Raw genomic sequence first — 11,326 nt, 5'->3', positions numbered from 1 at the left:
ACTCCAACCTCCTGTCAGGGAGTTGCAGAGGGTGCTAAGGTCTCCCCTGAGCCTCCTCTTCTCCAGGCTGAACACCCCCAGCTCCCTCAGCCTCTCCTCATGCCACTTGTGCTCCAGTCCCTTCACCAGCAACGAGGCTGGTGGCAAAAAACCTTATTCCTTAATTTTGAACCAACCTTCACACCCACTGTGGGACACTCTAGGGGTAAAGAGAGCACCCCCAGGCTCTGCAAAAAGTGCTCCTGAACTGCCCCCAGAACGTGCTGACCCCAGAGTGAACTGTTTGGTGCCCTGGGATGTCCCTGGACACCCCCAGGCCTCACCTGCCGCGCGATGACCTGCTGCAGAGCGTTCTGGCACTTGGCATAGGTGTGGTCTCTCATGATGATCATGATCACAGGCATCAGCTTGTCCACCAGGGCCAGTGGGCCATGCTTCAGCTCCCCAGCCAGGATCCCCTCCGAGTGCATGTAGGTGATCTCCTTAATTTTCTAGATGGGCAACAAAGAATTCATCAAACTTGAGTTAAACTTGTGATTTTTTTTTTTTTAACTATCTCTGTGCATTCTGCTCCTGTGAACCTCTGTCAAATTGCCTCCTGGGTCTCCTCAGGCTGAGGGCCTGGAGGCCACCAACACTCAGATCTAACACCAAACCCACCACAGCTCTCATGATCTGCCACCAGCTCCAGCAAACACAGAGGACAACCTGCAGGTCAGTGGGGACAGCACCTACAGCAACAGGAACCTCCTACAGGTGACAGCTGCAATATATGGGTTTGGAGAGTTCCTGCTCAGCATTCCTGGAAATCCCACCCCAATACCCCAAAGAAGTGGATTTATTAGGGTTCCCAGTCTGTCACAGAAAGCATTCCCAGTGGAATGTGGAAAATAAACCCCCTCAACCCACTGCAGCTTGTGACATGGGAACCCTTAAGCAGCCTCAGCACTGCTGGGGTGACTTTAGCTATTTGTGGGCATAGAATCATGGAGTGGTTTGGCTTGGAAGACCTTAAAGATCATCCAGTCCCACTCCTGTCTTGGGTGGGAACATCTCCCACCAGCCCAGGGTGCTCCAAGGCCCATCCAACCTGGTCTGGAACACTCCTAGGGATGGAGCAGCCACAGCTTCCCTGGACAACCTGTGCCAGTGCCTTCCATCTGCACTGACAGCTACTTGTCACTCCCTGTGTGGACCCTGAAGTCCATGGCTAAGAGTGTTTGAAGCAGCTTGAAAGGAAGAGAAACATCTTACCAGAGCTCCCTCCAGACACGTGGCATAGTGGTAGCCACGGCCCATGATGAGCACAGACTTCTGGTGGTACAGCTCTGTGGCCAACTTCTGGATCTCATCATCCATGCTCAGCACTTCTTTAATCAAATCTGGAAGGAAGGAGAAGAACTCCAGCTGTGCACAGAGTGTCACTGGGTGTCCCTGGGAGAGGAGGATGAAGGTGGTGGGTTCCTACCTGGCAGCCCCTTCAGCCCACGCATGATCTCCTTACGTCTCTCCTGCATGGAAATCCTGTCATCACACATCATCAGAGCAAACATCACCAGAGACACAAACTGACTGGTGTAGGCCTAGGACAGGGGAGAGGAGAAAACAGGTCACCACCACATCAACCAAACAGTTGTTACCTACCAGGTACAATCCCATCACCAGCTGTGGCTTCCCTCTCATCACAGCACCAGTGGCAGCTTTTGATCCAGTTTTGTAGCAAAAATGAACATGAAATTCACAGGGCAAATGGTATCTGAGAAGATCTCCAGGGGAGGCATGAAATGAGCTGTGCTGCCTAGAGGAACCTGCTGTGGAACCTGCTGCTCTAGCTGGAGGTTACAGAAGTCCTCAGCACTAAGCAGCCACACTAATCTGCCTGAAGTGTTTAGAATAATCTCAAAATGAAGTTCTGGGCAATCTTTTCAGATCCTATTTTCATGTACACCCAACTTTGGTACCTCCTCACATCACCAAAAAGTGTCACTTCCAGGTATCTCCTAACTGCAGTGTTGATCCTGGGAAAACAACAGGGACAAACAGCTCCTTCAAGAATCTCTTGTAGGAGACTCATGAATTTTCCATGCTCAAATTCCCCAATGAAACTCAAATGTGGTTTTTGGCTGGTTTATGTAAGGGGTTGACATCATCTCTCCTCTAAATATAACCAAGCCAAAGCAGATCTCACCAAGCAGCATTTCACCAGAGGCAGCACAGGAAGGTGTTTCATGCTGCCTCACACAGCCAGACTGGCCCTGGGGGTGGACACAGCACTGCTGTTCATTCCAGTTTGCTGAACACACATTCTGAGCATCCCAGTGTCCCTGGTCAGGCTGTGGCACTGAGGGAGTTACATCCCATCAACCTTTCCATTGTTTTAACCTCCATTTTCACCTTCAAACCTGAGTTTAAGCTGAGTCTACACCTCCAAACCAGTGATGGCAAAGAGGAGACAACTCTTCCCTCCAAGGCAATCATTCCCTCTGGAACTTATTTGCTTTCAGTGCTTAATAGTTTCCTTATATTTCCTTAACGAAGACCAAAAAAAAACCCTTTGCAAGCTACAAGAAATAAACCTCTAACAACACAAGCATCAACAGCAAGAGGTGCAAAGGGAACAGACATCACTTAACAGGGAATTCAGGTCACAACCAACACCCTGAGGTGTCACACCATCACACTCCCTTAGGAATCCTTCCTGACCTCTCTGCTCCACTGTTGGGGTTGGGCTTTTGTTTTTAATTAAAAAGGCAGTTTTCCTTTTCAGACTGAAGCTAGGAAAAGGGGAAGGGTGATGTGATGCCACATGCTGGTAGGGGGTACAGGAAATGGGGTACAGGAAAGGGATGGTCACTACCAGTTTCCATTATCTACTAAAGCACTGATGGCAGCTGGAGGAAAGTTGCCACTTCAGTGGCAGGGTGAGGGTCCAGTGAGGGTCCCAGAGTGTGGCTCACCTTGGTGCTGGCGACGCCGATCTCGGGGCCCGCGTTGATGTGCACCCCACAGTCTGTCTCACGGGAGATGGAGCTGCCCACGGTGTTGGTGATGCCCACAGTGAGGGCTCCTCTCTCCTTACAGTACCGAAGGCACATCAGGGTATCTGCTGTCTCCCCTGCAGGCACAGCAAGGAGGCACTGACCCTCCCAGAGTCCCTGAGGTCTGTGTGCCCTCACTGAGCTCAGCCCCAACACTCTGAGCCCTAAAGTGTTCATCAGGGAGGGATCTAGAGAACACAAACCCCAGAGACAGCACTAGGTGTGGGGAAAAGTCAGAGTCCTGCTGTGCTTAAAAACAGAGGGGGAAAAGGAAGTTCAAGGGTATCTTCTCCCACAAACCCAACTGTGCTCCTTCCCCTGGTTTATAAAAATTCAGCTGGGGCAGGGCAGGGGAGGGAAAGGTGGTAGGGATGTGCTGAGCTGTGTGCTGAGCTCCAGAGATGGGGCTAGAACAGAAGTAGTTTGTGTCACCAGTTTGGTTCTGTCCCCCAAGGACACTCTGAGCACTCTGCACATGTGAGGAGACAGCAGAGAACAAACCCCAAGGTTAGCCTGGTGCAGCTCTCCCTCCTCCCCAACCTGCCCTGCCACTGCCAGGCCCAGAGCAAGTCCTGCAGGGTGGGAAACCATGATCTGTGAAAGAGAAAAGGGTGTCTGAGCTCAGGATTGACTCTGGGCTAGCACTGCCTGCTGAGCAAGCTCAGGGTCCAGGGAAACCTCTGTTAGGATGCCACATCCAACACTCCAGGGGAAAGATGGAGCCCCTGGTGAGTTCCCTGGGACAGGACTGGCTCTAAGGGCACCTATGTCTTCAGAATTCCCAGGGGAAACTTGACCATGAGTCCCCCCAGAGAGGATATTCTGTTACTGAGAAGAGTAACCAAAAAGAGTATTTTAACCCAAAATGTGTGGAGATCAAGTCATGACTGGTTTTGTTACCAAAGCTGAAAATCAGTTATGAAAATCTGAAATGGTAAATGGAATTAAGAGGGAAAAATGTAGTTTTGTATTGCAGTTGTCCTTGACTCTCTTAATATAACACACATCACATAGTTTTGACTTTTTTTATGCTTCACTGTGTTTTTTATCTCCTACTCCACTCCAAGCTGGTCCATTTCTTAGGATTTGTGTTAAGCAGTTTGATTTCTCCTGTGCCTCTGAGCCACCATATGGCAGAGCTTCAACTCCAGAACTAGATCCATTCCAAAGAAACTGTGGAGCTGCTTTACCCAGAGCTCAGCAGCATTTTTAGCCTGATGATTGATGGAATATTTCCTCTCAGAGAGAAAGGAAACAAAACTACTGTCATCATATGGAAGTCTCAGCCCCACAAGCTCTGCAGCATCCTCACTTGGAGGGGAGCAGAACCACCCTGATTTTTCCCCCCTGGAGGCTCTGTGTGCCAAGCTCTTCCTTCTCATGAACCACACACAATCCCACAGACAGGCACAAGAGTTTGGCTTCTCCCTGCCAAGCTAAGTTTCCAGGCAGGAGGGGAGTGAGGGGGTGGTGAGGTGAGCCCATACCTGACTGGCTGAGGAAAAAGCAGACATCATCTCTGAAAACAGGAGTGTTTCTGTCCAAGAAGTCACTGGCAAGTTCCACCATGACAGGTAATTCAGTCAGTTCTTCCAGCACCTGACGGGTCTGGGACACGGAGACGTCAGGAAGTTAGGTCTGACATCATGTTTAGAAAGCCAAGTGTTTGCAGTACAAAGAGCCTTTTTAGCTGCCACACATTGGAAAATATTACTACCCAAATCCCAGGTGAAAGTGAGTGCTGGACCAGGGGTTCATTACTCAGGATGCTCACACACTCAAGGCCCCAAGGATCCCTGTGGAAAGCAACTTTGCTCTGGCACACCAACAGCCTGAGAGGCAACTCCTCCCTAAGACTGTTCTTAGGTCTCACTTATTGGACAGCCCTCAGCATGTATGACAGAACTCAGGGTGTCCTGTCAGGCCAGAACCTGAACTCAGAAACCACCACCTACACCCAGGCCGAGCCATGAACTTGGCTGGTTGGTGCATTGCATCCTGCTCCTGCTGTCCCTGCCCTGCCAGCTCTTCTACAGCACAGCAACTTTGGGGCCTCAGAGTCTTCCACAGCAATGGAGCCACAGGGAACATCTCCAGAACTATTCACTTCTTCAGGTTTTTACTGCTGTTGTTACAGAACTGACAGATTGGAGTCTGCAGCCTGCACAAGGCTCTTCATTCACCTGTGTCCACCTGCTCAACCCTAACCTGAAATCGACCCTTCACCTGCCTGGCACACACCACACACTCTCCAGGGTGACCTTAGCTGTGCCTAAAGGGGCAACAAGAGAGCTGGAGAGGGACTTGGGACAAGGGCCTGGAGGGACAGGACACAGGGAATGGCTTCAAAATGACAGAGGGCAGGTTAGATGGGAGAGTGGGAAGGAATCCTTCCCTGTGAGGGTGGAGAGACACTGGCACAGGTTGCCCAGGGAAGCTGTGGCTGCTCCATCCCTGGGAGTGTTCCAGGCCAGGCTGGATGGGGTTGGAGCAGCCTGGGCTGGTGGGAGATGTCCCTGCAGCCCCAGCCAGCCCAGCAGGGACACTCACAGCCACCCCAGCGTGGTAACTGGTGCCGCAGGCGATGAGGATCAAACGGCGACACCTCTGGATCTCCTTGATGTGATCCTTCAGCCCACCGAGGTTTACTGCAGGCAAGATTGAGAGAGGACAGTCAGCAGAAAGCTCAAGATCACTGATGCTAACACAGCTAACCATCCCAGAAGTGACCCTGCCAGCAGAAAGTGAATTCTGAAGCTCCTGTGACATCTTACACCAACAAGGGTTTCACCTGCCACACCATCACCTCCTTCCTCCACTCTAACTACTGTGGATGTTCAACTGACAGAAATCAAGTTCAATCTCAATTACCAGTGTAGTCATCAAAGTTGACCCTTCCCCTCATCGTATTCACGACCGATTCTGGCTGTTCAAATATTTCTTTCTGCATAAACGAGCTGAAGTTACCTGTAAAGAAAGAAAGGAAACAAATCAGAACATTTTACCTCCTGGTAACTGACAATTCTCCTGTGTATAGGGAACACTTTGGACCAGAGTCACTAAGAGGCCAATTACCAGGCAGAGATTACTAACTGATCCTTCTTTTTCTGCCCCTGCACCTCACCTTCCCCAGCTGTAAAACTGGGACAGCCTGGCCCTGTTGCAGCATGTTGAGATCTTTACAAGAATTAGGTACTATCACATGAGCTCATCAGGAGAGCTTGGTTCAAGTTCCTAGAAGGTGTCAGTGAAGGGGCAGATCTGGAATGGGAAACCTGCGAGGGATTAATCTTGGAAAAAACAGATTGAGGCAAAACCCTCAGTCCCACAACTCTCCTCATTACGGTGTCAGCAGCTCGAGGGAAAATCCCAGTAGATAAAAGGCCTTTTTTCCCCATGAGGCTACCAAAGCACTGGATCAGGCTGTGAGATCTGTGTCCCTGGAGACACTCCAGACTCAACTGCCCAAGGCCTGTTAACACTACTTGGCCCTGGCAACATCCAAAGGTCTTTTCCACCCTGATCTCTCCTTGCCCTGGGAGTCAAGGAGGACCTGTCCCCACCCCACCAGTGACCCCCAGCAGCTGTTACCCTTCATGATCTGCTGCAGCTCCATCTGCAGGGTCTGCACAGCACGCCCTGGGTGATCCCCGGCCGTGCGCTTGATGCGGTGGATGGACAGACGTCCGTCCACCACTGCTGCCACATCATCATCCTCCAGGAAGATCACTCGGTTCGTATGCTCGATCACAGCACTGTGGAAACACAGCCCCAGCCCCTGAGACACAGCTCACAAACCAACCTGCAGCTCTGGAAGAAAAGTTGCTCCTCTTTTCCATGGAATTCTGTTTAAAATCCACCCGTCCTGCAAAGCACATTTCTACCCTTCCCATGGACCTGGATTGTTTCCACCCCAACTCCTTATTCATTTTGGTGTCTGCTTCAGGGAGAAACTCCTCAAAGCAGAGTGTGCAGTGATGGGATCTAACTGATGGCAGCTGGAAGGGGAAGACAGGACAGGAATTTGCCCTGGTAGAGCTAGAAGGTGAAATCAGGAGGACAGGATTTTCTGCAGGTTTTTCCAGGGAAAAGCTACTGTCCCTCCCTGCACCTCACCTTCCCCAGCTGTAAAACTGGGACAGCCTGGCCCTGTTGCAGCATGTTGAGATCTTTACAAGAATTAGGTACTATCACATACCTTCCCTGCCTGCAGTTCCCACGGGGAACATCAATACTGGCACAACCAGTGGGGTTTAACCTGTGGTCAGGTTTCAGTCTGTGCTCTCTCTCAGCTGAGCTAAGGTAGATCTCTATTTTAGCAGCTTTTCTCCTGCCCTTGAACACTGAGAAGCTCTAAAACCAGAACACATCAGGGTGCCCTAAGACTCTCCAAAGTTCTCTGATGAAAAGAGCTGCAGAGTCAAGCACAGCAGCATTTTTACAACTCTGGGGCAAGCACTCCTTTCTCTGCAAACAGAATCCCAAGAGCTCTGCCAAGGTGGTGTCTCCTCCCTCCTCCAGGATCACAGGAGGGAATTGCATGTGTGCAGAGATCCCTGGGGAATCAACACAATTCCTCAGACAATTAGCATCTGCCCTGCTCATTTAGGTCAGTGCACTCTCAGGTTCCCTATCACTGGGAAACCTTAGCAGCAGATGTGCCTGAGGAAGGATATCACCACTATTCCAAGGATAATTCCTGTCACTGTTTCTGTTCCTATCTGTACAGCATAGCCACAACACAAAGAAACCACAACCTCCTCAGCTCCTGTTTGAGGCCTCAGCTTTAAGCAGCACATCTTAGAGACACCAAAAGCTGCTGGCAAACCTCACCTGGCATCAGAAGCAAAGTAGTACTCCACAGCTTTCTCCTCCACAGGGAAGAGGCAGGTGGTGCTGTCAACACGGGACAGGTTGCAGCTTCCCTTCTTGTCCTTCCCTAGAAGACAGGAGGGTCAGGAGCTGCCTGAGCTGGGAGCCCTGAGCAGGGTCAGAGCCAGAGGCCCCAGGACACAGTACCAACATGAAGCACTATTTTCACCCCTGGCTGGCACAGGAACCCACCAGCACTCGTGGTGCTGTGCCCTCTCTGGGGCTGTTTGCAAGGGTTTCATGTCCTTTCCAATCAAACCTGCATGTCTGGGGTTAGTGCAGAGCTCTGAGTGCAGGGGGAAATATCAGTACAAACTCCAGTCAGAGTTGTATGTGGCTCCACTCACAGGGAGGTGAAGTTGCCTCCTGAGCAGCCACTTTTACCCATGTTTTCCCAGATGAAGTGTCCTGTTGGTCTGGCTAAGTGTCTCCTGCTCTCCTGAAGCTCCCAGAAATGGTTTGCTCTTTCTTTGCCAGCTGTTCTCTGCACTGGGGAAACTCTTTCAGAGTTGCCACCTGTGCAACCACACTCCCCACAGCTGTAAGCCAGAGCTATTTCAGTCTGGCTGAGCTCATGTGCTCAGGCACAGCTCAGGAAACCCAGGAGGGAGTGCTCAGCATTGTTCCTGAGCTAGCAATTCCAACCAACCACTGCCATCCAGAATTGAGACCTGCTGTGAGTCCTGTGCTATGCCAGGGAGGTGTCTAGGGGTGCTGAAGGACTCAGGACTGAATCAGCTTCTGAAACACTTGTGCTGAGCCTTGAAAGTTCAGAGCTCCTTTCTGGAGGTCTCTGGCAATTCCCAATACTCCCCAATCCTCCTCCTTAAAAACTACTTCTCCATGGCAAAGCTCTTCAGGAATGTGGACAAGAAACACTGCTCAGCACTGGCCTCCAGCAAAATTATCCCACCAGTGCATGGTGTGAGGAAGAGCAGAGGTGAATCAATCAGCTTATCTCCCAAAATACGACTCTTGCTGAGCAACAACCCTGAAATTACCCTACACTGTGTTTATTCCACAATCCTGATGCTGTTTCAGCTCCTGGACATCAACTGAGTGAGTGATGCAAACAGAGCTCAGGGTGTTCAGATCTGTATTTCTGTCTGTGGAAATGTAAAGAAAAATATTGCTTTCATGTTGATACTCAGTGAGAAAGGAGCAACTCAGCCAGCAATTTTGAGCCCTCCAGTGATTGAGGCAGTGAATGGAAAATGAGACCTTCCCTGAGATGAGACAGGACAGGCTGATTTGGTGTTGAGATGAGACAGAGCACAGGTGTTAGTGGTTAGAATCATCCAGATCTGATCAAAACATGCAAATTTGGTTTCTCAAACCAGAATATTTCCCTGCATTGACTTTATTATGTGACATTGCTTTCCTGGGGGACAATCTACACTGAGCTTGGACCAGAACATGTTCTGGCTGTCCACATACACACGTGTGTGTGGACACCAGGGAAGGCCTGGGAGGTTCCAGTGAGTCTTATCAGTCAGTTCTGGTTGTTGTTACCTATGGATTTGTCCACAGATTGTCCTTTTATCTATAGGTAATCTGGATTGCTGCTCTCCAGCTCCAACCTCCCGTTTACCAGAATTAACAGCAACACAGAAATGATCCTTGAATCTTTCTCCTTCTGAATCCAAGAATGGAGACACCATGGAGAATCAGGACAGGCATCATGTCCCAGTCTGACATGGAATGGGAGGACTGAGGGGTGGATTCTCCTGTGTGTTGCTCATGGTGTTTCTGATCAGGAAGGAATTCTGGTTATCCCACTAATGTTTTCCTGCACTCCATGGAAAGCAACAGCCACATATTAAAGAGACAATGCATCTTTGCCTCATTTGTGATTCCTTTCCTAAGGAACTGGAGGATTTGTCTGACATTTTCAGGATTAGCTTTTCTCTGGTAGGCACCTTCCTCCGTTTTTATGGATATTCCATCAAAAGAATGATCCATAGATTGTACAGCTGAAAGTGCAATTGGGAAAAAAAAACAAAACAGAACAAAAACCAAACTTCAGACAATCAGTAACACAAGTGTCACATACATACATGAAAGATTAGTGCTAATTACCCAACACAGTCAGGGTAACCACACAGCCAGAGCTCCTGGGACTGGTTCCTGCAGCAAGTGTTAGCTACACTGTTAGGAAGCAGCAAGACATGGGGCAGCAACTCCTCTGGATCACTGCACAGCTCAGGACACCAGCCCAGGGCTCAGATGGGTCAGACCCCTCTGCCAAGGGCAGTTCTCAGCCACTTCTCACTTCCAAGGGTGTGAGGATGGACAGACAAGCCAAGTACAGAGTGCCACACAAAGGGGAACAGTGTTCTGCAACCCAATGTGGCATGGGATGGCACAGAACTGCCAGGGACAGTGCCAAGCCTGCAGCACTGTCACCTGTGCTTGGCATCACCTCTAGGAGCCACCAGCAGCAGCAGGGCCCACATGCCACGCACGGAACATACCCATCAGGATCCAAGTGTAACCACACTAACTATTCCAGCAGCCCTGGGAGTGTTCCAGCCCAGGCTGGATGGGGTTTGGAGCACCCTGGGCTGGTGCAAGGTGTCCCTGCCCAGGGCAGGGGTGGGACTGGATGGGCTTTAGAGTTCCTTCCAACTCAAATCCTTCCATGATTCCATAATCATAGAATTAACCAAGTTGGAAGAGATCTCCAAGATCATCCAGTTCAACCTTACCATGGTCACTAGCTCATGGCACTAAGTGCCACATCCAGTCTCAGCTTGAAACCCTCCAGGGATGGTGAATCCACCACCTCCCTGGGCAGCCAATGCCATAATTGGCAGCCTGGAACAAGATAAGCTTTAAGGCCCTTCCAACCCAAACCATCCTGAGATTCTCTGACTTGATTTTATTCTCTTCTACCACCTTAAGGTGCATTTCCCCTGGAGCCACTGGGCATTATAGCTCTGCATGTAAAACCAGAGGCCACACCAGGTCTGTGGTGGTAGAGCATGTGGTTCATGACTTCCTTGAAGACATCCCCTGGTAGAAATGGCTCAGCCAACTCTCTCCAGGTGGGAGTAGCCACTCACCTGTGCGATAGAGGATGGGGATGTGGTCAGTGGAGAGTTTGTGCTCGCTGCGCACGCCGATGAGCAGGGGACTGCCTCTCCTGTGGGGACACAGCACAGCCTCAGCACACAGGGAAACCAGGACACAGGGACACAGCTCTGCTGTGCCCAGTGCCAGGAGGATATGGAGCTGCTGCAGCAAGGCCAGAGGAGGCCACAAAACTGCTCAGAGCCCAACAAGGACAGCCTGAGAGAGTTGGGGTGTTCAGCCTGGAGAAGAGACCTCAGAGCACATTCCAGGAGCTGAATGGGCTCCAGGGAAGCTGCAGAGACTCTTGGTTAGGAGCTGCAAGGACAGGACAAGGTTGAACA

At 50.5% G+C, this 11,326-nt stretch overlaps 1 protein-coding gene across 1 annotated transcript in view; it reads right to left on the bottom strand.

Annotated features, from left to right (window-relative positions):
* The window catches only part of LOC103810295 (glutamine--fructose-6-phosphate aminotransferase [isomerizing] 1), a gene marked incomplete at its 5' end in the record, with an annotated part of 12,484 nt that extends 1,429 nt beyond the window's left edge, over nucleotides 1-11,055 (bottom strand). The window contains 11 exons of the mRNA XM_009083193.1: nucleotides 324-491; nucleotides 1,255-1,382; nucleotides 1,469-1,583; nucleotides 2,958-3,115; nucleotides 4,526-4,646; nucleotides 5,589-5,686; nucleotides 5,910-6,005; nucleotides 6,630-6,793; nucleotides 7,872-7,977; nucleotides 9,830-9,883; nucleotides 10,976-11,055. Coding sequence (XP_009081441.1) covers nucleotides 324-491; nucleotides 1,255-1,382; nucleotides 1,469-1,583; nucleotides 2,958-3,115; nucleotides 4,526-4,646; nucleotides 5,589-5,686; nucleotides 5,910-6,005; nucleotides 6,630-6,793; nucleotides 7,872-7,977; nucleotides 9,830-9,883; nucleotides 10,976-11,055 — 1,288 coding nt within the window. The remainder of the gene's footprint in view (nucleotides 1-323; nucleotides 492-1,254; nucleotides 1,383-1,468; nucleotides 1,584-2,957; nucleotides 3,116-4,525; nucleotides 4,647-5,588; nucleotides 5,687-5,909; nucleotides 6,006-6,629; nucleotides 6,794-7,871; nucleotides 7,978-9,829; nucleotides 9,884-10,975) is intronic.
* Nucleotides 11,056-11,326: the final 271 nt, after the last annotated feature.

Source organism: Acanthisitta chloris, unplaced genomic scaffold (assembly GCF_000695815.1).
Source record: "Acanthisitta chloris isolate BGI_N310 unplaced genomic scaffold, ASM69581v1 scaffold39819, whole genome shotgun sequence".
NCBI classification, from domain to species: domain Eukaryota; kingdom Metazoa; phylum Chordata; class Aves; order Passeriformes; family Acanthisittidae; genus Acanthisitta; species Acanthisitta chloris.
The sequence above is the reverse complement of the archived record's forward strand: the minus strand, read 5'-3'. Positions and strand labels throughout refer to the sequence as shown.